Consider the following 25,577-nt stretch of genomic DNA (forward strand, 5'->3'; position numbering starts at 1 on the left):
CAGGAAGGCAGAAGTTTCGAGGTGCTTTTAGAATTGGGCTTCCTTGTAGCATTACGAGAGGGAACCTGGCGAGAATGCTTGGTAGAGAGCGCCTTATCTGGACGGTTCACTGTAGCAGAGGACTTGCGGGCCTGAGTCGAGACTTGAGCAACTTCGTGTGGAGAAGCTATGGCTGCGGCAGTCTTGGTAGTAAGCTCATAAACCGTAGCAATACGCTGGACGTCTTCTAAAGAAGGGTTACTCTGCTTGACAGCGTCAAAACGTATCTTGTCCTCAGGAGTATGTAAAATTACCATGTCCCGAATGAGAGAATCAGTGTAGGGTGAACCACAACCGTCCTTGGAGCATATGAACTGGCAGGGTTTAGCTAGACCACGCAATTCAGTTATCCATTCAGTATGTGTCTGATGGGGTTGCTTTCTGCTCTGAAAAAATTTATAGCGAGCAGCCACTATGTGAGGAGCTTTGGCATAATGTTCAGTGAGACGGGCCAGGAGCTGTGCGAATGGTACCTCAGAAAGGTTTTCTTCTGGACCTAATTTACGTAGTAATTCACACGTAGCATTGCCAACCGAACTAAGAAATAGTGCTCGGCGGCGTTGATCATCTGTGACAGAATGGCAGATGAAATGCTGTTGTAAGCGTGCTAAATAAACTGACCATTCTTCCTTAGCCGGATCAAAAGCAGAGAACGGAGGAATAGCTGATGGCTGTGTAGAGACAGAAATAGCTTGAATAGCCTGAATTAATGCTGCCTGTTGTTGTTGCATAAACTGTTGTTGTTGCTGCTGTAAGGCTTGGAATACCGTAGCGAGTTGCTCAGCTGTAGCCATTGCGAGATGCGTGCAATAAAGAGCAAGGAGAGCTGTGTGTCAGAACTGGTTGTAGGCGCGACCTTGACCGGTATATGCTGGGAGTGAGAGAGATAGCAAGCAAACAGGCTGGAGCGTGCCACACAGGTGGAGCGCACGACAGAGAGCTGTGGAATGTCTGTTGAGTGGGCGACACACTGAGCACTGATTGACTTCGTCGCCAATGTCTAAGTGTATGAGGGCACTGAGTTTGCTGTACCTCGTTGTGAAGGAGTGGATGAATAGCAAGTTATTATCCTGTCGCCACAGAGTTGGTGACTGGGGCCGATGAATTGGAGTGTTTGTTGCGTTCTTTTTTTTTTTTACCTCGTCGCCATAGAGTTGTGTTGTAACCAAGGTTGAGATTTACAAAACACAACTTTATTATTCGCTTCAAATGCAAAATACACTATTTACACAAATAAAACTGAAATTTAACTTGAAGCAAAATGAATTAGAATCTTGAGAAAGAGTCTATCTTTTGTACACTATATACAGGTTTGTAGTATTTACATCCACTACTATCTCGAAAAGATAGTCCTTGTGATAGCAAAGTCGATAGTCGAAAACTATCAGAAGTACTGACATAAATGTTTTGGAAAGTCCTTCCTTGCTGAGTTCATAAAAGCAAGTTCAATGTTGGAAGAATTCTTACTTGGCGAAACCAAGGGAGCTTGCATTAATTAGGGAAATATAACGGTATGTAATAGTATGACTGGATATGGGCAGCGGAATAAGTAAGAGGAGCGGTGACCAGAGGTGAAACCTCGTACTGCCAGAAATTCAGTCCACCTGGCCGAAGCACATTTTCAAGAGGAGTAGCCTCCGTGCTCGACGTAGGGTGTATTCTGGAGCTGGACACCGGGGCAAGTGGGCATCTGGACAGGCTGGGAGTTCCTCTTTATAGTACACACACGATGGTTCAGGCACGCGCACTGAGGGCTGCGCGTCGAGGCTAGAAGAATGACACTTGGCGCGCGTGTAGCTGGCTGGCGGAGCGAGAAGGGAGCGCAGAACATACAACAGGATATCCATTTCCCCTGAATTAATTTGGAAGTTAATACTACGGTGATTTCCGAAATGAATCAGCCACCTGTTGCTAGCCTTGAAGTCAACAACACCCGTCATGTCTGCAAACGTTTTTGCTTGAGCACGAAGTTGTGGTCTCTTAATTGGGATGAGTTCTCTTTTCCTGAAACTATGTAAATGTAGTGGCATCACTATATGTCACAGTTTTCTAACGGGATTCATTGTGTTTGAATTCACAGTTTTCTTTAAAAATGTTGCCACTGTTAATTGTAATAGTCTACACTGTTTTGCTACTTCAGTTATTTATAGCTAATTTCTGCAGCTGACTAATTTGTATGCGAGAACCTAACAATCATACAGCATAATCTTACCGTGGTATAACACGATAGGCTTCTAACTTTCTTTGGAATTCTAGGAAGTGATGAAGGTTTTGAATATATGGACAGATGTCTAGTCAGATAGTGGAAGATATATTTTTGTTTCAAAACCATCCTCAGGGCTGCCGAAAGTGTGGTCCGAACCCACTATCTCGTGAGTGCAAGTTTATAGCTACGTTACCCAAACTGCACAGCCGCTTGCTCGGTAGTTATTGAATATAGTGGTCTTTAAAAGTTGACATGCGTATTAATAATCCTGCCAACTGTAATTTTTAATCAACTTTTCTTTTTCTTTTTTTCCTTTTTTTTTTTAATGTTGACAACACCTGCTTTGAAATTTACAGGATTTTACTTTTACGATGTCTGCTACAATTTAGCGTTGGTCCTGTTCAAATCGGTTAAGGCGTTAAAAAGTTCACAAAAGAAAAATTCTTTTGAGAAATGTCTCTAGGGGAGGCAAGTTTCAAGCGGTAGGTGACGTCACTTGACCTCGCCTGGCTCGCTCGTGGAGTCTGCTACATACTGGAATGTTCCTTCGCTCAGCTGTTCGCATGTCGGACAGAAATTGTATGCTGAAATAAGTTTTTTCAATTGATATGTGCCAGGGCCTAGGCCTTCCTGGTACAATACACAATTTCCGGAAGTGTCTTGTATGGCTCTCTTAGAAATTGTCACTGAACATTTGCAGTACTGCAAACTTTTTTCAAGATGAATACTAAGGACGCTGTCAGATGGCAGGTACAAAGCGGAACGAATGTGTTTTGTTTTGACTATCTTAGAGCATTATGAACATTCTGGTAAAGCATGTGACCAAATTGTAATGGTTTAAAGTTAAAGTTTACCTATTATTGTTAAATTGTAATATATTGTACACAAAACCCCCAAAAGGAAACGTCAGTCACTTGCACATCATAATTCAAACCCACCAAAAAGAGGTGCAGAAAGTGAAACAGACTATCATCGCAGAACTCATGGCATGTGTTTTCTGGGACTGTAAAGGAGTCTTATTCATTGAATTTATGACAAGAAACACTGTCGTAACTGCTGGTACCACTGTGCTATTCAAAAACATCACCAAGGCATGCTCCTTGGCTGAATATCGGTGTCATTTCAGAGGGCCTCAGGTTTGATTCCTGGCTGGGCCAAGGGTTTTAACTGCTTATAGTTAATTCCTGTGGTTCAGGGACCTGGTTTTTTTGTGTTGACTTAATACACTTCTCTTCACATACACGTAACACACTACACTACTACCACAGAAACACATGATAGGGAATATCTTCTTCTTCTTCTTCTTCTTTTCCTACCGCTTTTCCCACACCTGTGGGGTCGCGGATGCAAACTGCATCGCACATGTGGATTTGGCTCTGTTTACGGCCAGATGCCCTTCCTGACGCCAACCCTATATGGAGGGATGTAAGCACTATTGCGTGTTTCTGTGGTGGTTTGTAGTGTTGTGTGAATATGAAAAGGAGACTGTTGGGACGGACACAAACACCCAGTCCCCGAGCCAGAAGAATTAATCAGAAGCGGTTAAAATCCCCGACCCGGCCGGGAATCGAATCCGGGACCCTCTGAACTGAAGGCCAGTATGCTGACCATTCAGCCAATGAGTCGAACACGTGATGGGGAATATATCCCACTGCAAAGGGTTTACACCATCATGGACATCCCGCTGTAAAACTGGACTAGATTGTATCAAATACTGACTGCAAGAAATTTGGAAAGAGTCCAGGAAGAGGAGGAGGAGGAATGCTCTCGCAGGAAATTGTTCTTCTCTATGACAATGCTCAACCTCATATTGCCAGGAAGACACAAGACTTGCTGCGCAAGTTTCATTGGGAGATTTTTCCATACTTGCCCTACAGTCCAGACTTGGCACAATCTGATTTTCACCTGTTTTCAAAGATGGATTTCATTGCTGGAAAGCAGTTTTTCAGTGATAATGAAAAGGACGCTGTTATGGGCTGGTTAAAGCAACAGACAAAAATGTTCTATGCCCAGATGTCCAATGTGACTATACTGAAAAGTAGCTTAAGGTATGTCAGTTTATTTAATATAGAAACTGTACAATTTTTTATGGGTAAACATTCATTACTTTCATAATTGTCCTTGTATATGTTGTTTCTTCCGCTTTTCAAACAACACTGGTTGAGTGGCTTGAGACTCAAAGCCATTGTAGCAGTCGAGTCCTTTGGCTGGCCTTGAGCGATTGATTAATTGGCTGATGCAGTTCTCGTGGCCACCTCGATCACCAGAGAATTGGGCAGCTCATACATTATGTCGATTAATTTACTCTGGTTTCAGTGATTTATTTTAAGACAGTGGAAGGAATTGCTATCATAGTTATAATGGGAAATTATTAAATTGGAGGACAAAAAAGTGGATCAATTTGTAAAAAGGTAATTGTAATTGTTAAACAGCATTTATTAGAGAGAATTCTCCCATTAATTACATTGTTACATTAAGGTAGTTTCTAATGTGTATTCTGCAGTTTTGGAGAAGAATATGATGTTTAGGAATTATAAATAAACTTACAGAACTGCTTTCCACACCTATGTGCCCAATTTTGTTGCATCGACTAGAAATAAAACCTTTTAAGTTTTACGATACTGGGGAGGAATCTATTGATGGATTATCAGTGTGTGACACAATATCTGTCGCAAAGAAACATTTTCCTTCAGTTTCTCTCTCATATTTGACAAGTTAAGATGCCTCTGAGCCCAGATGATGTTGCAAGAGCAGTGGCGTTGGGTGTATAATGGTTGCAGCATTCATTATTTGGGTAATGCTGGCAATGCATCATATGGAAGCATCGAGCATGCTCTAAGACAATTTTGTGAACTCAGTACCTACCACAGACAACCTGGATCAGGCTGTCAGAGGTCTACATCTACTAGGGATGATAGGTTTCTGATTATCCAAGTTCTGACAGAACGCCAAACTACTGCCATCCAAGCCAGAAATCGACTCGAGGCAGTAAGAAATGTCATTGAGACTGCTAGGACTGTCGGACGAATACTCCAAGAAGCCAATTTGATCTCAAGAAGACCTGCAACTTGACGTATGTGCGATAAACAGATATAACGTGAAAACAGTATTCTCTCACCCATGCATAAATAATGCAAATATAGAGCTCGAATTATTATTATTATTATTTTAGATTATTATTACCTGTAATGTATAGCTATGAAGTGTTTACATCCATTTAATATCAGTATTATTATTACATCAAATGTGCATACGATACGATCGCATTGTTTGTGAGGTTATGTCATGAAACATGTACTGTATATAGACATTTATATCAGTTCAATTAATGTAAGAACTTGTATATCATTTATTCTTACCTGTATATGTAATTTGTAATCCACTACAAAATTGTGAAACACACTGTAACTTCCAGAATGTTGCTGGGTAGACAAGAACGATGGAGAATCTTCTGTACACTGTATCTATGTATAAAGCACTCTAGAATTTTTGAGAAGGTATTTTTTTGTAATGTATCTCTCTAGAAGCCTGGCCAGGCACATATATAAGGTGGCACTCTTGATGGTAGAGGGGAGTTATTGTTCGGTAGAGTTACGAGTTAACATGTTATACTTGTGACCACGTGTTGTGACATGCTTTTAAGCAGTCATCTGTTTCAACTGTGTTTTAAGGTTGCAGTCTCCATGTGCAGTGATAGACAATTGTTAAAATCACAGCTTTGTTGATGAGTGTGTTTTGCTAGTGAGAGAAGTGATTAAAATTATATGTGTGTTTAATTTGTAAGTAGATGTGAATAAATAACTGTACCAACTGACAGCATTTCGTGTGTGTCTTTGTGGATACGTTAAATTGGCCCATGGCGTACCCTGCAGCACAGAGCAGCTTGATTGCAGTTTTCATGTCGCCATCGGAATTGGGCTGTGGTGGCGGTGGTCAGTGGTACTTTTTACGGATGAGTTGCAATTTTGTCTCCAGTCACCTGGTGGTAGAGAGAGAATGTGGAAGAGGTGTGGGGAGCTATATTCATATTGCAACATCTCCATGAGATCACCATGTGGGCATGGCTCCATCATCGTGGGCCATGAGGCTCGGACAGAACATATTTTCATCGATGGAGATGTTCTGAATTCACACCTTTACATTGTAGAGGTGTTAGCAGAGCATATAATCTACCTAATCACCTTAGTTGATGAAAATTTCATCCTGATGCGTGATAATGCTCGTTGCGCGGTGGAATATCTATGAGACAGCAGGATACAAACTCTTGACTAGTCAGCTCACAATCCAGACCTCAGTCCCATAGAACACCTGTGGGATGTGCTTGGCCAAAATGTCTGGCATTGCAGATTTAACACCCTCAATGAAATGCGGGTAATACTAGTGGAAGTGTGGACTTTCTAGCTAGTATGCCGCGAAGGATGGAGGCTGTAAATGTCTCCAGGGGTGGTAAAACCTGATACTAAGGAAAGATAAGTGTAAAGTGTCAAGAAAACTTTCCGTGGTATGTTCATAAGTTTGTTCATTGTAATGCAATGTTAATTTAAGTTAAGCAGGGTGAGTTGGCCGTGCAGTTAGGGGCACGCAGCTGTGAGCTCACATCCGGGAGATAGTGGGTTTGAACCACACTGTTGGCAGCCCTGAAGATGGTTTTCCGTGGTTTCCCATTTTCACACCAGGCAAATGATGGGGCTGTACCTTAGTTAAGGCCACGGCCGCTTCCTTCCCATTCTAGGCCTTTCCTGTCCCATCGTCGCCATAAGACCTATCTGTGTCGATGCAACGTAAAGCAAAATAGTGGCATTTTCATAAATTGCAGCATCTAAGAACTTTTCTGGATAAACTTAAAAAACAGAACTTCGATAATCATTATGAAGTTTGCAGAACACTGGTTAACTTTGTTTTTTAATAATATGTTGTAGGAATGAAGAAAAGCTAAGGCTTATGATAAATAAATACAGTTTTTGCTCTTAAATGAAAGTGATCCAGTTTGTTTTTGTCTGCCAGTGCAAATTTTAAGCAATGAAAGGATAATGTTACGTGGTAGATCAGTGCATTAACATCTGGCAAGCATGGTGATTACTCATGTGAACTCTGGAGACAGGTGGGCTCAGATCCCACTATTAGTCATTCTTGAAAGAATTTCTTGGTGGTTTGTCTTTCTTGCTTAGGAAAATTCGGGGATTGTACCATTTATAATAAAGTGACTGCATCCTTCCTGATCGTAGAAGAATAATTCCTGCTCTAACATAAGTTGCCAAATAGAATACACTCAAACAGTTAGTAAGTAGAGCTGTTAACCACGATGTTTCAAACCTTTAAAAGAAAACTAAAAGTTAATTTACATGATATTGCATAAAATGTGTATAGAGAATAAATTTTGGAAGAAGATATTTTCAGTATTTCATCTGTTGGCTTGAACCCTCTACTGCTATTATTTCTTTTTACAGATACCATTATTTTCTTCAGTTGAAAATGGATGTAATTGAAGGAAGAATGAACTGTGATGCTAAGCAGGCTGTTCTACTTGCCAGCTATAGCATGCAAGGTAATTTCTTTCACTTCTGTTAGAGTAAGTATTACTGTCTGTGTTTAATGGTAGGTTAAAGAACAAAATATATTCCTTCTCACTTTCTCCTTTCTTTAACTTCTCTTTGCCATGGTAATTCCTGAGTTACAATTTATTGTATATAACTTTTCTCTTATTTTTGAGAAACACTGTAGTTACTTCCTCCAGAAAACACAGTTTTGCATATTTTAGGATCTAGTTTGCTTTTTCTTTGATGATGAAATTAAGGTATTTTCAGTATATAATGAAAATCGCTTTCAGTAAACGAGGTCATAATTGTTTGTAATGATAGATGGAATTACGACGCACCAGAGATAGTTCCAGGACAATCAATCACTACTGATGTGCATTTAGGGCAGTCGTCCAGGTGGCAGATTCCCTATCTGTTGTTTTCCTAGCCTTTTCTTAAATTATTTCAAAGAAATTGGAAATTTATTGTACATCTCCCTTGCTAAGTTATCCTGGAACCCTTAGCAAAACTAGTCATTGTTACTGATTCAAACTGGGAGACATACCTTAACATTCTTTCTCCCAAGGAGTAAATATAAATCCCCTAACCAACCCATGCGCACGCACCGTCATTAGTACCAGCCACCAAAGACATGCATGGTTGTCAATGTTACCTCAATTTAGAATATTCTTTTGGTTGTTGTTAGTATACGTGTGTGTAAACACGTATGGTATGTATTTATTTTCGGCCATGGTTTACTGTTGAAGGTGGTGATAGATAGCAGAGTTGGTGGTTTTGGTAAAATTTACATGGAGTAACAAACTAAAAAATGCACAAACAGAGGAGTTACTGGAAAGGTGGCAACTTTATTTAACCTTATTATTCACCATGGGCTTAGCTAGTTGGTATATAGAAGTTTGCTCAGTTTTTATTCAACCGATTTTCATGGGTACTCACCTTTTGAAATATCTCACCGCTGCCATCACAGGTTGTGTTCTGTTGTGGACTATGGGTACTCACCTTGTGAAATACCTCACCGCTGCCATCACAGGTTGTGTTCTGTTGTGGACTATCACCCAACATCTGAGTATCCTTTGTAGCAAACTTGGGCAGAGTACAGGCATGGAAATTCTGTCCCAGTCCTCCCTGCAAGCTTTCCATAGATCATCCACGGAACATGGACGGTGATAATGGAATGTCTTTTCAACAGTCTAAATGTACAGAAATCCATTGGACTGGCATTAGGGCTCTTCACAGGAATGTTTTGAAATGGATTTATGTGAATTCCTACTTTCTGTTCATTTTCCTTATAAAAACACAGAAATGTTGTGGTGATGTAACTTGAGACCTCATCCACACCTGGTTCGAGACTGGTAGGTATCATAATAGATTCCTGGGAGTATCTTGCATTCACATATTTTTTTTTTTTTTTTTTTTTTTTTTTTTTTTTCCCAGCCTTTGCATATCATCAACTTACCTCCATAACTGAGTCCTGTGATAACTATAAACCCACATGTGAAACTGTCCCAGCAGTATCGAACACAAAATGCTGTGCTCTTTGGCATTGATGTCATTACATTTCATCACCCGAATGTGACCACTACCTGTGAAATGGACATATGTGTCATCCATTGTGATTACTGACTTCCATTGTGACCCAATCTGGTGCACTTCACTATGTGTATGTATGAAAAATGAGCATGGAATATGGCGTTCCCATTAATGGTTGATTTTCAGCGCCATTTCATGATCCTCACAAATGACATGTAGGCACCTACAGGGTCAACACAACACTGCTCACGGCAGACTCATAGTTTATACTGTCACTCACCAGGTGGCAGTAGCATTTCTCAGTCTGTCCAAGGTTGCTACATACTAGGTTGTTGTATGCATAAGTCTGGTCACGCTCCCAGAATTCTTTGTAGCAGTGGCCAATTTGATACTATAGAGCTCTAATTTCTGTCATCTGTATGTTATCTAGTGCAATGAGATTGAAGTTATAATGGGTTATTGTACCACTCTTAATTGTAAAAGTCACTCATCTGAATGGAGCAGATTATTTAAATTTCTGAGAGATGAGAATAGGTGGGTAAAATGGGTGCAGAATTGCTGACATGATATGTGGCAGCCAACAGAACATTCACGGCAATGCAAGCTTAGTATAACTTTGCTTTATAAAGGTGTAGTAATAATTTCCCAAGTGTCTGCCTCCGTAGTGTAATGGTTAGTGTTATCACCTGCTGTCCTCGAAGGGCTGGGTTTGATTCCCATTACTGCCAGAGATTTGCGAACGGCAGGAGGGCTGGGATGTGAGTAAAAATGGTACATACAGCTCACCTCTATTGAGGGTATGTCTGAAAAGAGCTGCACCACCTTGGGACAAGGACACGGGTTTTGTCCAGCTCCATGGCTAAACGTTAAGCGCACAGGCCTTTGGTCCACGAGGTCCCGGGTTCGATTCTCGCCCGGGTCAGGGATTTTAATATTCCATTGGTTAATTCCATTCTCTTGAGGGCTGGATGTGTGTGCCATCCTCATCATTAGAATTCAATGTAAGTAGGGCCCCGTCTTCACAGATGAGCAAGTCGCCCTTTAAACACCTTTAAATATATGGTTCCACCTTGTCAATATTATTAACTACACTGATGGGAAATGGAATCCCAACACCAAGAAGACATTAGTTTAGAGTAATGCAGTTTAGGCTAAGCAGCTCTGGGTAACTTATTTATTTGATGAAAGTTTCCAAGTCACAGGTTCCAGTATGCGCAGGAAGACCTGTGACATGGTTGAACGTTAATAACCGCTGTAGATGCCAGGATTTTTTAATGAAAGGATGCAAATGTGCATGTATTGTGTTGTATAGGTGCAATTTTTTCGGGTGGAGTTCCACACCTGTTGCACTTGGTCAGTCAAATCAGCAACAGCTAATTCTGGTATTGGATGACGCTCAATTTGTCGTCCCATAATGTCCCACATGTGCTCAGTGAGCAAAAGGTCTAGTGATCTCTCAGGCCAGGGCAATTGGTCAACACATTATAGAGCACGTTGAGTGACAGCAGAGGCAAGAGGACGAGCGTTATCCTGTTGGGAAACAAGCCCTTGGATACCGCGAGTGAATGGCAGCACAACCGGTTCAGTCACCAGACTGACATACAAATCTACAGTCAATGTTCTTGGGATAACGACGAGAATGCTCCTTCTGTCAAAAGAAATCGCTCCCCTGACCATAACTCCTAGTGTAGGTCCAGTATGTTGTAGGGGCAGACAGCTTGGTTCCAAGCACTAATCTGGCCTCTTTCTTTACCAAACTGTGGCCATTACTGAGATCAAGAAAGAAACGGCTCCCATCTGATAACACACCAGATCTCCACTCCGCATTCCAGCGAGCTCTTGTTTGACACCGCTGAAGTTGCGGATGGCAGTGATTCGGAATTAATGGCGTGAACGCTACAGGTCGTCCAGCTCGGAGCTGTCCCTCAAGTTATCGCTTTGTTACAGTTCGCTGTGTCACTCTTGTGTCAACTGAAGCTTTGATGGTTGTAGCAGATGTAGAACAATCCACTGCGAGTACAGCAGTCTTCCGTTTCTATAGTGGCCCGTATGGGGCCGATTCCAGTTTTCTGGAGACAGTGCCTTCCCTTGACTATAGTTGCCAACACTGCTGCACTGTGGATACATCCTTGCCAAGTCTTTCTGCAGTATCTCGTAGCCCTATTAAACGGCCTTGTTCAAACTTGGGAAGCAGCAGATACTGTCTTCTTCATCTTCTCAAAGGAATGTTTGACTCACACTTACCTCACAAAAGTCAGTTCCAGACGATGACTAACGCTCATGAAGTGAACATGACATATTTAATGCAAAATTGCTTTGAAAGGTCGTAGTGGCGTTACTAGCACCACTCTCCGTTGACTAGCCTGCAAATTGGAATTGGTGTCATCTTTCAGATGTGCAAGCATGCCTTCCGAACTTTATCTAGCACAGCTCCTTTTTGGTGTTGGGATTTCATTTACCGCCAGTGTATTATTGTTAATACTATTAACACCCATGAGGCATCAACTCGAAAGGCCTTTTATATTATTATTATTATTATTATTATTATTATTATTATTATTATTATTATTATTATTATTATTATTATTATTATTATTATTATTATTATTATTGAGTCCCACTCCCATTTGACAGGCGAGGGACTCCTTGAAAACAACTTGGCGAACGAAATGGAATTTGATGGGGAGCTATCAATATTAATGGGGCTTCTGGAAGAATGAAGGTAGAACTGGATGAGTCAGCAAAGAGGATGCATCTGGATGTGCTAGGAGTAAGTGATATTCGGGTAATGGGAGATAATGAGGAAGAGATAGGATATTATAAAGTGTACTTGACGGGTGTTAGAAAGGGAAGGGCAGAGTCTGGGGTAGGGCTCTTTGTCAGGAATACCATTGCACGCAACATAGTTTCTGTTAGGCATGTAAATGAGCGAATGATGTGGGTAGATTTGTCAGTTGGAGGAATTAGGACAAGAATTGTGTCCGTGTATTCACATTGTGAGGGTGCAGATGAGGATGAAGTAGACAAGTTTTATGAAGCATTGAGTGACATCGTGGTCAGGGTCAACAGCAAGGATAGAATAGTGCTAATGGGTGATTTCAATGCAAGAGTTGGGAATAGAACAGAAAGATACGAAAGGGTGATTGGTAAATGTGGGGAAGATATGGAAGCTAATGGGAATGGGAAGCGTTTGCTGGACTTCTGTGTTAGTATGGGTTTAACTGTTACGAATACATTCTTCAAGCATAAGGCTATTCACCGCTACACATGGGAGGCTAGGGGGTACCAGATCCATAATAGACTATATCTTAACAGACTTTGAATTCAGGAAATCTGTTAGGAATGTACGAGTTTTTCGAAGATTTTTCGATGATACAGACCACTATCTGATCTGTAGTGAACTAAGTATCTCTAGGTGTAGAGTAGAGAAAGTGAAATCTTTCTGCAAACGAATAAGGGTAGAAAATCTCCAGGATGAGGAAATTAGACAGAAATACATGGATATGATTAGTGAGAAGTTTCGAGCAGTAGACAGTAAGCAGGCTCAGGATATAGAAAGTGAATGGGTGGCATACAGGGATGCTGTAGTAGAAACAGCAAGGGAATGCCTAGGAACAACAGTGTGTAAAGATGGGAAAAGGCGAACACCTTGGTGGAATGATGAAGTGAGAGCAGCCTGTAAACGTAAAAAGAAGGCTTATCAGAAATGGCTCCAAACAAGGGCCAAGGCAGACAGGGATTTATACGTAGATGAAAGAAACAGAGCAAAGCAAATAGGTGTTGAATCCAAAAAGAAGTCACGGCAAGATTTTGGTAATAACCTGGAAAGGCTAGGTCAAGCAGCAGGGAAACCTTTCTGGACAATAATAAAGAATCTTAGGAAGGGAGGGAAAAAGGAAATGAACAGTGTTTTACGTAATTTGGGTGAACTCATAATAGATCCCAGGGAATCACTGGAGAGGTGGAGGGAATATTATGAACATCTTCTCATTGTAGAAGGAAATCATTCTGGTGGTGTTGCAAACAGGCAAGCTCATGGGGAGGAGGAAAATGATGTTGGTGAAATTATGTTTGAGGAAGTGGAAAGGATGGTAAATAAACTCCGTTATCATACGGCTGCAGGAATAGATGAAATTAGACCTGAATTGGTGAAGTATAGCGGGAAGGCAGGGATGAAATGGCTTCATAGATTGGACAAAAGCAGTAATTGCACCTAAGCAAGGGAACAGGAAGGATTGCAACAACTAACGAGGTATCTCATTGATTGGATACCAGGCAAAGTATTCACTGGCATCTTGGAAGGGAGGGTGCGATCAGTCGTTGACAGGAAGTTGGATGAAAACCAGTGTGGTTTCAGACCATAGAGAGGCTGTCAGGATCAGATTTTAAGTATGCGCCAGGTAATTGAAAAATGCTACGAGAGGAATAGGCAGTTGTATTTATGTTCCGTAGATCTAGAGAAAGCATCGAAAGTGGGGTAGCAGCCTTTCGGTAGTTGCAAGGGCAGCAGTCTAGATGATTGACTTATACGGCCTTGTAATAATACTCAACATGGCTTAGCTGTGTTGATACTGCTACACGGCTGAAAGCAACGGGAAACTACTACAGCTGTAACTACCTCCTGAGGACATGCAGCTCTTTCTGTATGAATGATGTACTGATGATGGCTTCCTCCCGGGTAAAATATTCCGGAGGTAAACTAGTCCCCCATTCAGATCTCTGGGTGGGGACTACACGAGAGGGGGCGATCATCACGATGATGGATACTGACATTCTGCGAGTCGGAGCGTGGAATGTTAGAAGTTTGAATCGTTGTGGTAGGTTAGAGAATCTGAAAAGGGAGATGGATAGGCTAAAGTTAGATGTAGTTGGTATAAGTGAAGTACGTTGGCAGGAAGAACAAGATTTTTGGTCAGGCGACTACCGAATTATCAACACAAAATCAAACAGGGGAAATGCAAAAGTTGATTTAATAATGAATAAGAAAATAGGGCAGCGGGTAAGCTACTACGACCAGCATAATGAAAGAATTATTGTCGTCAAGATAGACACCAAACCAATGCCCACCATAATAGTGCAGTCTATATGCCTACTAGTTCAACGTATGATGAAGAAATCGAAAGAATATATAAGGAGATAGGAGATTTAATACAATATGTAAAAGGTGATGAGAATCTAATTGTGATGGGAGACTGGAATGCAGTGGTAGGCCAAGGAAGAGAAGGTAGTACAGTAGGAGAATTTGGATTGGGACAAAGGAACGAAAGAGGAAGTTGGCTGGTTGAATTCTGCACTGATCATAATTTAGTCCTTGCCAATACTTGGTTCAAACACCACAAACAAAGGCTGTATACATGGATGAGACCTGGAGACACTGGAAGGTATCAAATAGACTTCATTATGATTAGGCAGAGATTCAGAAAACAGGTGTTTGATTGCAAAACTTTCCCAGGAGCACACATGGACTCTGACCACAAATTGTTGGTCATGAAATGCCATCTGAGGTTGAAGAAATTGAAGAATGCAAGGAAAGAATGCAAAAAGATGATATCTAGACAAGTTGAAAGAAAAGAGTGTGAGGGATTGTTTCAAGGAACGTGTTGCACAAGGACTAAATGAAAAGGCTGAAGGAAACACTGTGGAGGAAGAGTGGGGAGTCATGAAAAATGAAGTCAGTTGGGCTGCTGAAGAAATGTTAGGAAGGAAGAAAAGATCAACTAAGAATCAGTGGATAACTCGGGAGATACTAGATCTGATTGATGAATGACGAAAATACAAGAATGCTAGAAATGAAGAGGGCAGAACAGAATACGGGCGATTAAAGAATCAAGTGGATAGAAAGTGCAAGGTAGCTAAGGAAGAATGGCTGAAGGAGAAGTGCAGGGATGTCGAAGGCTGTATGGTCCTGGGAAAGGTAGATGCTGCATACAGGAAAATCAAGGAAACCTTTGGAGAAAGGAAGTCTAGGGGTATGAATATTAAGAGCTCAGATGGAAAGCCACTTCTAGGGAAAGAAGACAAAGCAGAAAGATGGCAGGAGCATATCCAACAGTTGTATCAAGGTAAAGATGTAGATAATTTGGTTCTGGAACATGAAGAGGCTGTTGGTGCTGATGAAATGGGAGACCCAATTTTGAGGTCAGAGTTTTGACAGAGCTGTGAGTGACCTCAATAGGAACAAGGCACCTGGAATTGATGACATTCCCTCTGAATTACTGACTGCCTTAGGAGAAACCAGCATGGCAAGGTTATTTCATTTAGTGTGCGAGATGTATGAGACAGAAGAAGTCCCATCCAATTTTTGGCAGAATGTTGTTATACCTGTTCCCAAGAAAGCCGGTGCTGACAGGTGTGAAAACTACCGTACCATTAGTTTAGTATCTCATGCCTGCAAAATTTTAACACATATTATTTACAGAAGAATGGAAAAACAAGTTGAAGCTGAGTTGGGAGAACATCAATTTGGCTTCAGAAGAAATGTAGGATCACGTGAAGCAATCCTGACATTACGTCTGATCTTAGAGGATCGAGTCAAGGGTGACAAGCCCACGTACATGGCATTCGTAGATCTAGAAAAGGCATTCGATAATGTTGATTGGACCAAGCTATTTATGATTCTGAAGATGATAGGGATCAGATACCGAGAACGAAGAATTATCTACAATCTGTATAAAAATCAGTCTGCAGTGATAAGAATCGAGGGCTTTGAAAAAGAAGCAGCAATCCAGAAAGGAGTGAGGCAAGGCTGCAGTTTGTCCCATCTACTTTTCAGTGTTTACATAGAACAGGCAGTAAAGGAAATCAAAGAGAAATTCGGAAAGGGAATCACAGTCCAAGGAGAGGAAATCAAAACCTTGAGATTTGCCGATGATATTGTTATTTTTTCTGAGACTGCAAAAGATCTCGAAGTTGCTGGATAGTACGGAGGGAGTCTTTGGTAAGGAGTACAAGATGAAAATAAATAAGTCCAAAACAAAAGTAATGGAGTGCAGTCGAATGAAGGCAGGTGATGTAGGAAACATTAGATTAGGAAATGAAGTCTTAAAGGAAGTAGATGAATATTGTTACTTGGGTAGTAAAATAACTAACAATGGCAGAAGTAAGGAGGACATATAATGCAGACTAGCACAAGCAAGGAAGAGCTTTCTGAAGAAAAGAAATTTGCTCACTTCAAACATTGATATCGGAATTAGAAAGATGTTTTTGAAGACTTTCGTGTGGAGCGTGGCATTGTATGGAAGTGAAACATGGACGATAACTAGCTCAGAAAGAAAGAGAAAAGATATCTTTTGAAATGTGGTGTTACAGAAGAATGCTGAAGGTGAGATGGATAGATCGAATCACGAATGAAGAGATACTGAATCGAATTGGTGAGAGGAGATTGATTTGGCTAAATTTGGCGAGAAGAAGAAATAGAATGATAGGACACATCTTAAGACACCCAGGACTTGTTAATTTGGTTTTTGAAGTAAGTGTAGGTGGTAGGAATGGTAGGGGTAGACCAAGGTATTGTACCAGGAAATGTTAATGGGTTTTGGGCATGAGAAGGACCTCAGGTAGTGTACGGTGATTTTGGAGCCGATACAGAGAAGGATAGAATCGTAGGGCGAATAATTGATGGTTATACTTTTTCCAAACAATTTATTAATAATATTCAAAGATTCATCACCCTGCAATCTTAATATAGGACTCAAATCTTTCATCAAAATCTGTCAAAATCAAAAGGTTTAAACGGATATCTTCTTGAAGTCAGTTCGTGGAAAAAAAAAATGAATATCACTCTTTCATGGGACATTGATATCCTATAATCTTTTTAACTTTTATGAAAACACTAAGTATCAATTTTGCACCTAGAGCCTTTCTAAGTCTTAAATCATAAAATGAACACACACGCTTATTATTGAAGAGTTGAAATAAAGATTTAAATTCTTGTTGAATGTCTCTCAGTTTGTTAGAATTGAAATTAAGGATCATAAAACACTTGAAACCCTAAAGTTCTTCTACGTAATGTGAATGTGAATTAGTTATTAAATTTGAAAAATAAATTTATCACCAAATGTGAACTTCTTAGAAATGATGAAAAATTATGAAATATTATTCACACATAGCACTGGGAATATCACTGTTCCGGATTAATAGTTTTGCAAAAAGTCAGTCAGTTCGTGACTACTCGCTCAGAAAAGGAAAATCAGCTTACGAATGTTGAAGTGGAGAATGGGACTCTGGAACATTCCGCAGAGTGCGGACGGAGACTCGAACTCAGCGATGCTCCATGAAGAGACCACGTTGACGTCCCTCGATGGGTACCATAGATGAAATGATGTTTGATGTAACTGGATCTTGTAGTATTTCACCAAGATTTCCGCTGCTCTTGGAGGTGATATTAGCACACGGAAAATTCAATTGGCACGATTAAATTTAGTAATCACAGATATTATTATCACTCACTGTCGTAAAACACAGTTCAGCTCATATTCTAATTTTATGATGTTAAATGAATAATTACAGTCCTTGTTGCATAAGACACAGTTTAAAATCGTCACTGATAACATCTGAAAATATGGTCGTGAAGTAGTAAGCACAGTTCAGACACTTGAAAATGCAATGTGTAATAATTTTTATCACAGTCTCTGAGCCACTATCATAAGCAGATTGAGATGATTTTCTGGTCGTGATTGTATTATACTAGCATGAATTATCTAATAAAAAGTTCTTAATGTTTACCGGGTTTATTACAGGAAAAACAGTAAAGTCTTATCCTAATATGGCACGAACACTGAGAAAATGAAGTTACACACAGTTCAAGGATGTACTGTCTTAAAGGAAATGAGTCCTAGAATAATCAAAGTTGTCGTAAATGATGGTTTCTGTTTATCACACACGGTAATTTGAGGTATCGTCGTAGTTCACTATTATGCGAAATTAACAAAGTCCACATGTCATGTACTAGTCTGTAAATATCAAATACTCCAATAATTTCACAAGTGTTATATTCCAGAAATGTCTAGTATTTTATCATCGTCACGGCACTTTAGAATAAGTACGGTGCGACGTTCTTTACAAGTTCAACGGCGTTCGATTATGGCCATAACTACGTACTCGCGAAACGCGACGGAACATACTTTCTTCACTGACGGGACTGCACTGACAGACTGTACTCGCACGAGGGTCAGACTGCTCTCTCTCCCCCAGCCTCTCTCTGCCTGCTGGTCTTGACATAGTGGCCTATATATCCCCGCCAGGTGGGCGGCGCTATGAATCATGTGACGAAGAGTGCTCATTCCTTCCAAAATTTTAATTGTTATATTTCAAAAACTACTGGACAGATTGACTTGAAATTTGCAGGGTTTTACTTTTATAATGTCAGCTACAATTTGGCGTTAGTCCTGTTTTAATCGGTCCAGGCGTTAAAAAGTTCATGAAAAAAACTTCGAGAAACATCTATAGGGGAGGCAAGTTACTAGCGGCAGTGACGTCACTTGACCTTGCCTGGCTTGCTCGTGAAGTCTGGTAGGTACTAGAATGTTCTTTCATTCAGCTGTTCACATATCAGAATGGAATTGTATGCTGGAAATAAAGTTTTTAATTTATATGGGCCAGGTCCTATGCATTCCTGGTACAGTATGAATATGACGAGCAGATTAGAGCAGATGTAGGATAAAATAGTTACGTAGAAATGAAAAGGTTACCATAGAATAGGGTGGCGTGGAGAGCTGCACCAATACAGTCTATGGACTGATGACTCAAACACGAGAAAGCATATGACAGGGTACCGAGGGAAAAGATGTTCACTATACTAGGGGACTATATGGAATTAAAGGTAGATTATTAAAATCAATCAAAGGCTTCAGTGAGAATTGATGGTAGAATGAGTTCTTGGTTCAGGGTACTTACAGGGGTTAGACAAGGCTGTAATCTTTTACCTTTGCTGTTCGTAGTTTACACGGATCATCTGCTGAAAGGTATAAATTGGCAGGGAGGGATTCAGTTAGGTGGAAATGTTGTAAGCAGTTTGGCCTATGCTGGCGACTTGGTCTTAATGGCAGACTGTGCCGAAAGCCTGCAGTCTAATATCTTGGAACTTGAAAATAGGTGCAATGAGTATGGTATGAAAATTAGCCTCTCGAAGACTAAATTGATGTCAGTAGGTGAGAAATTCAACAGAATTAATTGTCAGATTGGTGATACAAAGCTAGAACAGGTGGATAATTTCAAGTATTTAGGTTGTGTTTTCTCCCAGGATGGTAATATAGTATGTGAGATTGAATCAAGGTGTAGTAAAGCTAATGCAGTGAGCTCGCAGTTGCGATCAGTAGTATTCTGTAAGAAGGAAGTTAGCTCCCAGACGAAACTATCTTTACATCGGTCTGTTTTCAGACCAACTTTGCTTTACGGGAGTGAAAGCTGGGTGGACTCAGGATATCTTATTCATAAGTTAGAAGTAACAGACATGAAAGTTGCAAGAATGATTGCTGGTACAAACAGGTGGGAACAATGGCAGGAGGGTATTCGGAATGAGGAGATAAAGACTAATTTATTAATGAACTCAATTGATGAAGCTGTACGCATAAACCGGCTTCGGTGGTGGGGTCATGTGAGGCGAATGGAGGAGGATAGGTTACCTAGTAGAATAATGGACTCTGCTATGGAGGGTAAGAGAAGTAGAGGTAGACGAAGACGATGATGTTTAGACTTGGTTTCTAACGATTTAAAGATAAGAGGTATAGAACTAAATGAGGCCACAACACTAGTTGTAAATCGAGGATTGTGGCGGCGTTTAGTAAATTCACAGAGGCTTGCAGACTGAACGCTGAAAGGCATAACAGTCTATAATGATAATATACATATATATTATTATTATTATTATTATTATTATTATTATTATTATTATTATTATTTTTCCATTCATGGCATTTCTGCCAGCTAAGGACCACTTTATTTCAACTGTTTAGTTGTTGTTATTGTTGTTATTATTATTATTATTATTATTATTATTATTATTATTATTATTATTATTATTATTATTATTATTATTATTATTATTATTATTATTGTACTGGGAGGTACACCTCTCCGCTGCGCGTTCAAAATGAGCGCCTAAAAGAACTCCTCTATCTACCAGATGTGAAACCAACAATACAACAAGTTAGAACTGTACTCTGAAGATGTCGCCACTAAAATCTGATATAATTTTGTTATTGTGAAGTTTCCTGTACTGTGTGAATTTCTACTAGTTTGTTTGCCCTTCATCAAGAAGTTTGGACATTCTTCCATAGATGTCACTGCTGAAAAACTATGATCATGCACCCTGGTGCGAAGTGAATGAACTTTTGATTTAAAGAAGTTTTGTATCCATACGTTGTTTTTTTTTTTTTACTAATTGATGCTCATTTATTTTTGGGTTGGCAATATTTATCTGTTCTTTCCGCCAGTTTTTTAATCTAGCCAATCCCAAATTTCTGTAATTAATTTTCAACCAATCACAGCCCTCTTCTTCGATTTTGAGTGTAACTTTTAAATCCACCAATAAAAATGAGAGGGTGTGGCTAGTTTAATCTAGAATGGTCTCGAACTTTCCCCGAGGGTTTATAAACTGCGGATTTTCTCGTCTCTTGGCCAATTGATCCTCATCTAACCTAGTGTGCGTGTCAAGCAGGAGGTGGGCGGCGCCTCATTCATCAGGCAGCAGTTCTTCGACATGGTAATGGCCACGTAACATCTTTATTTCTTGCTAGCTCTGCAGCTTAACCTGAGGGAAAGGTCCGAAACATTAACTATGTAACCTAGTTTTCCTAAAAATGTAACTTTCTGCCGGCTAATGTAAAACTTCATAAAATCTTAAACTGTACATCGGGGATAGAGAGAGATATACCCTCTCGAGCTCCCCTTCATCTTGGTTTGAGGTGCCACATTTGTTTCTGCAATGTATTAAAGTTATTTCCATGCGTGCAACCTCAGTAGTTTGGGATTAGCCCCTGTTTCGTCGGCCAAGTGCTCTATTGGTCTTTAAATTTTTTGGAGCTCAATCTTCGACTCCATTCATGTTGTACTCGGGCTGTTTATTTAACCTGTTCATTTTCACTAAATCCCTGTAGGTTGGGTACTAGATACCTCTGTGTAATAAGATTTCTGTTTGTAAATAGTGCCTTGAAAGGCCAGTGATTATTAGGTTTTCATGTTATGTTGCCTTGAGTAGGCTTAAAAACTGAGAGCACTTTAGCTCTTTTTCTAGTGTTGTAAAAGTGCCTCTGGGAGGCCTGATATTGTAGTTTAAGGAACAAGCACTCCATGTATCAGGGGATTTCTGCCCTTATGTAAATTCATGTGCTCTGTCAATTTGAGCAGGTAGCTCAGGAAATGTAAAGCTAGGGGCTTAAACCCCAAGGTGTGGAGATTCTGAATCTTGGACTTTTTACCAATCTTATTTAACGTTTGCTACTTGTAAAAATTCTCAATTTTGGTGTCTGAAAATATAACCTTCACCTTAAATTTTAAATTCTATTCTTGACATTGTAGTTAGTCCCATTCATCCTGACACCTTCTTTCAGCTCTGTGTTCCACGGGTATCCCCGTAACAAGTGGTAGCAGAGCATGGTTGAATGGGTCTCAATTAAGCCTCTTTTGTCGGCTAAACATAGAATCTGTTCCGAACTCTAAGAATTTTCTCAGTCTCTGGAATTTCCTTTTCCCTTTCCTAAATTCGTAAATTTCTTTCATCATGTCCGGCCCTCGCGAAGTCCTCCACCCCGGCTACTTGCGCAAGGAGGAATTAATTTATGAATTACTTATTAGGAATGTTCAATCTGGAGGCACGGTTGCGGCAGATACCACCAAGCTTAAGGAAATCCTTGAATTACCAATTTGTATCCCAACTTTGGGAGAGAAGGATATTGATGAGGCTCTATCCACTATCACGGACAACACCACCGAGCTAGCATCCGTAGTTAGTTTTTTTGAAGTAAGTGATCCATCTCCTAATCAGCTTAAAAGAGTACAGGCTAGATTGTTCCACTTTTCTAACAGGGTGAGCGATCTATTGTCTCCAAAATTAAAGGAAGATCATGCTAAGGAGGGGAGTAATTTAATTGATCATCTATCAAAAATGTCCAGTAAAGTTAGTCAATTGTTAACTGGGACTGCTACTCCCACAACCGACCAAGCCACTGTTGTAAACATAGCTAGTGAGAAAGATTCTTCCAAAGGCGAAGAAAGCAGAAAATCTGTGGCAACTCAACAAACTTCTGCCCCATTAGGAAATGAGCCTGACCGTCGTACATCTATTCCACCATTCTTTTCAAATAATGCTGTCTCTGAAGCTTCTTCACCCCCTAGGCCGTTACCTACTATGTCACCCGGGTTCAGTAGCTTGCCTCACCCTTTGGTTATGTTACTTAGGGGAATCTCTAAGTTTTCTATTAATCTACTAATGATGTCATCTCATTTTTAAGATTCTTAGTTGAATTTCAAGATCACGCTCTAGTGTTTTCTCTTTCCCCTTTTAAAATTCTTCAAATTATTTGTCCTTATTCCATAGGTGTCCTCTCAGACAAAATAGTCAGAGCCATAGCTGAGCAATCTTCTATAGAAGGCTTCCATGCACACCTTCTGGCGAATTTCGTTCCGGCTAGGGCAATGTACTCTCTAATACAGAAGTACTATTACAGAGTACAGCGACTGGATGAAAATCTCGCTGACTTCTTCCAGGTTATTAAGTTCTACACTAGGGTATTCGCTCTTCATTTCCCGGAAGATCAAATCGTGCCGACAGTTGTTGAAGGGATTTCCCCGCCCTACAGGTCGTACTTGTATTTTGCGTCGTGTTCTCAAACTTTTGCTGAATTAGAGGCTATGGCGGTTGCAGCCAAAAGAGTTAGGTATGCCGACACCTTACGAGTCGCTAAGGAGCCCCCTCCGTCTTCGAGCAACTTTCGGCCTCAACCTCGCCGAACTTTCACCACCCGCAAATGCTATGCTTGTGGGTCGACAGATCATCTGCGTAACAAGTGCCCTTTGATTAAATCCAGTGGGACAAAGGATGGAACAGGTTCATCACAAGGGTGTTTCAAGTGTGGCTCCTTTAATCACCTCGCCAAGAATTGCCCTAATGCCAATAGCACCGCCTCCTGTTCAACTTCTGGTGCAACCTCCACCAACTCGAATAATCGAAAGTGACTAGTGGCATCGGCTGAGTCGGCAAAGTCATCTTCCCAAGGCTCAGCCCCGGTCAAAACCACCGAAGGCTCGGAACAGGCTAGAAGTTCTTCTAACCCCACATTTGAATGCCCTAAAGAATGCCTTAGTATTGCAGCGGAGTCCCCCGCTCTGGTACCTTTTCTCAAAATTGAGTTGAGCAATGAATCGGTTACTGCCCTGTTAGACTCTGGGAGTGTTTGTTCTATTATTTCGGCAGAATGGTACTCAAAATTAAAGTCTGGTTGTAAATTTTCTGACTATTGTTCATCTTTGGTTCAATGAGTTTCGGCCAATTTCTCTCCCTTAGAAATTTTATGTTTCATCTTTGCCAAAATTTCGATTTCTAAATTTACTTGGAAAGTAAAACTGTTTGTGGCTAAGCACTTGTTTTGCCCCATAATATTAGGAGCAGACTTCATGTCTCATACTGGTCTAGTGCTCGACATTCAGAGCAAGTCATGCACTGTCAAATTTGTTAGTAACTGTAACATTCCTTTGCTTAAGTGTAGTTCTGCATCATGTTTATCTGTTTCGTCTACCCAGGATGAGATGTTGTTAGACCTTTGACATCTACCTGAGGAGCAGGCTGATAGTATTCGTCAATTGTGTCAGTCGTCTCCGGATGTATTTTCTGATACTCTTGGTGTCACTGACCTTATTGATTATAAGATCGAGGTTACCGATTCGATCCCAGTTAGGTTTCCACCTTATAGGTTGTCTCCTCCTAAAATGAAGGCCCTCAAGGAGATCATCGATCAGATGTTAAAGGATGGTGTTATTCGACCTTCTAAGTCGGCGTATTCCTCGCCTATTTTTCTGGTACCGAAACCCCAGCGTGGCTTCAGGCTTGTTATTGACTATAGGGCATTAAATCGGAAGGTGGTGTTACAATCTGTGCCTCTTCCCGGCCTTCACTCTTGTTTTTCATGGTTTCGGAAAGCTAAGTTCTTCACCATCTTAGACCTTAATCAGGCATACAATCAGATACCTCTACCAGAAGAATAAAAACATTTAACAGCTTTTGCCATGGATCGGAACTTGTATGAGTACAACCGTGTGCCTTTCGGGCTCCCCAGGGGGGGCAGCCTTGCTCACGAGACTGCTAGATAAGGTCTTCTCCGACATCAAATTTGAATACTTGTATCATTATCTGGATGATGTCATTGTATTTTCTGAGACCTTTGAAGAACATCTAGATCATCTAAAAGAGGTCCTTAATCGCCTTCGTAAGGCAGGGTTGACTGTGAAGTTATCTAAAGCAGCTTTTGCTAAGTCTTCTATGTCATTCCTAGGGCATATTGTGTCGCCCGATGGTGTTTCTATTGATCATTCTAGAACACAGGCCATCCGTGATTTCAAACCACCTAAGGACATCAAAGGTATTGCCAGATTCATAGGCATGGTGAATTTCTTCAGGAAATTTATCCCTAACTTCGCTAACAGAGTGGCGCCCTTGAACTTACTTCGTAGGAAAGGTGTCAAATTTGAGTGGGGGCCGTCTCAACAAGCCGCTTTCGAAGTTCTGAAATTAGCCCTTTGTAATGCCTCTGTCCTTGCTATGCTTGATTTCTCGAAGAAATTCATCGTTCACACTGATGCCTCGTCATCGTCGGTGGCTGTTGTGCTTCTTCAAGAAACTGAATTCGGAAGGCGACCCATCGCCTGTGCATCTAGGACACTCGGTTCAAGAAGCCAAGTATTCCATCTACGAACTTGAGGGTTTGGCAGTCTTATTTTCATTAGAGAAGTTCCGCCTCTATCTGGAACACATTAAGTTCGACCTGGAAACTGATAACCAAGCCTTTAGTTGGGTCTTAGCTAGGCCGCGTCACACTGGTCGTATAGCCTGTTGGGCCATCAGGATTTCTGCCTTCCAGTTTGATGTTAGGCATATAAGAGGTACTGTAAATGTTGTGGCGGATGGACTAAGCTGCATGTTTGCTAATGATGTGGAGACCTCCGAATTGGAAAATAGTTCGTCTCTTCCCACGCCCATACCTTCGGGTGTAAATGCCATTCTAACTGATGCCCTCTTGTTGTTTATGGATATTGAAAAATATCAACGTGAAGAT

General features: G+C 40.7%; 1 protein-coding gene across 1 annotated transcript in view; it reads left to right on the forward strand.

Moving 5' to 3' along the window:
• The window catches only part of Pez (protein tyrosine phosphatase non-receptor pez), a 923,645-nt gene that overhangs the window by 48,402 nt on the left and 849,666 nt on the right, over nucleotides 1-25,577 (forward strand). The window contains exon 4 of the mRNA XM_068226358.1: nucleotides 7,693-7,790. Within this exon, the coding sequence (XP_068082459.1) occupies nucleotides 7,693-7,790 (98 nt within the window). The remainder of the gene's footprint in view (nucleotides 1-7,692; nucleotides 7,791-25,577) is intronic.

Source organism: Anabrus simplex, chromosome 2, assembly GCF_040414725.1.
Source record: "Anabrus simplex isolate iqAnaSimp1 chromosome 2, ASM4041472v1, whole genome shotgun sequence".
Lineage (NCBI taxonomy): Eukaryota > Metazoa > Arthropoda > Insecta > Orthoptera > Tettigoniidae > Anabrus > Anabrus simplex.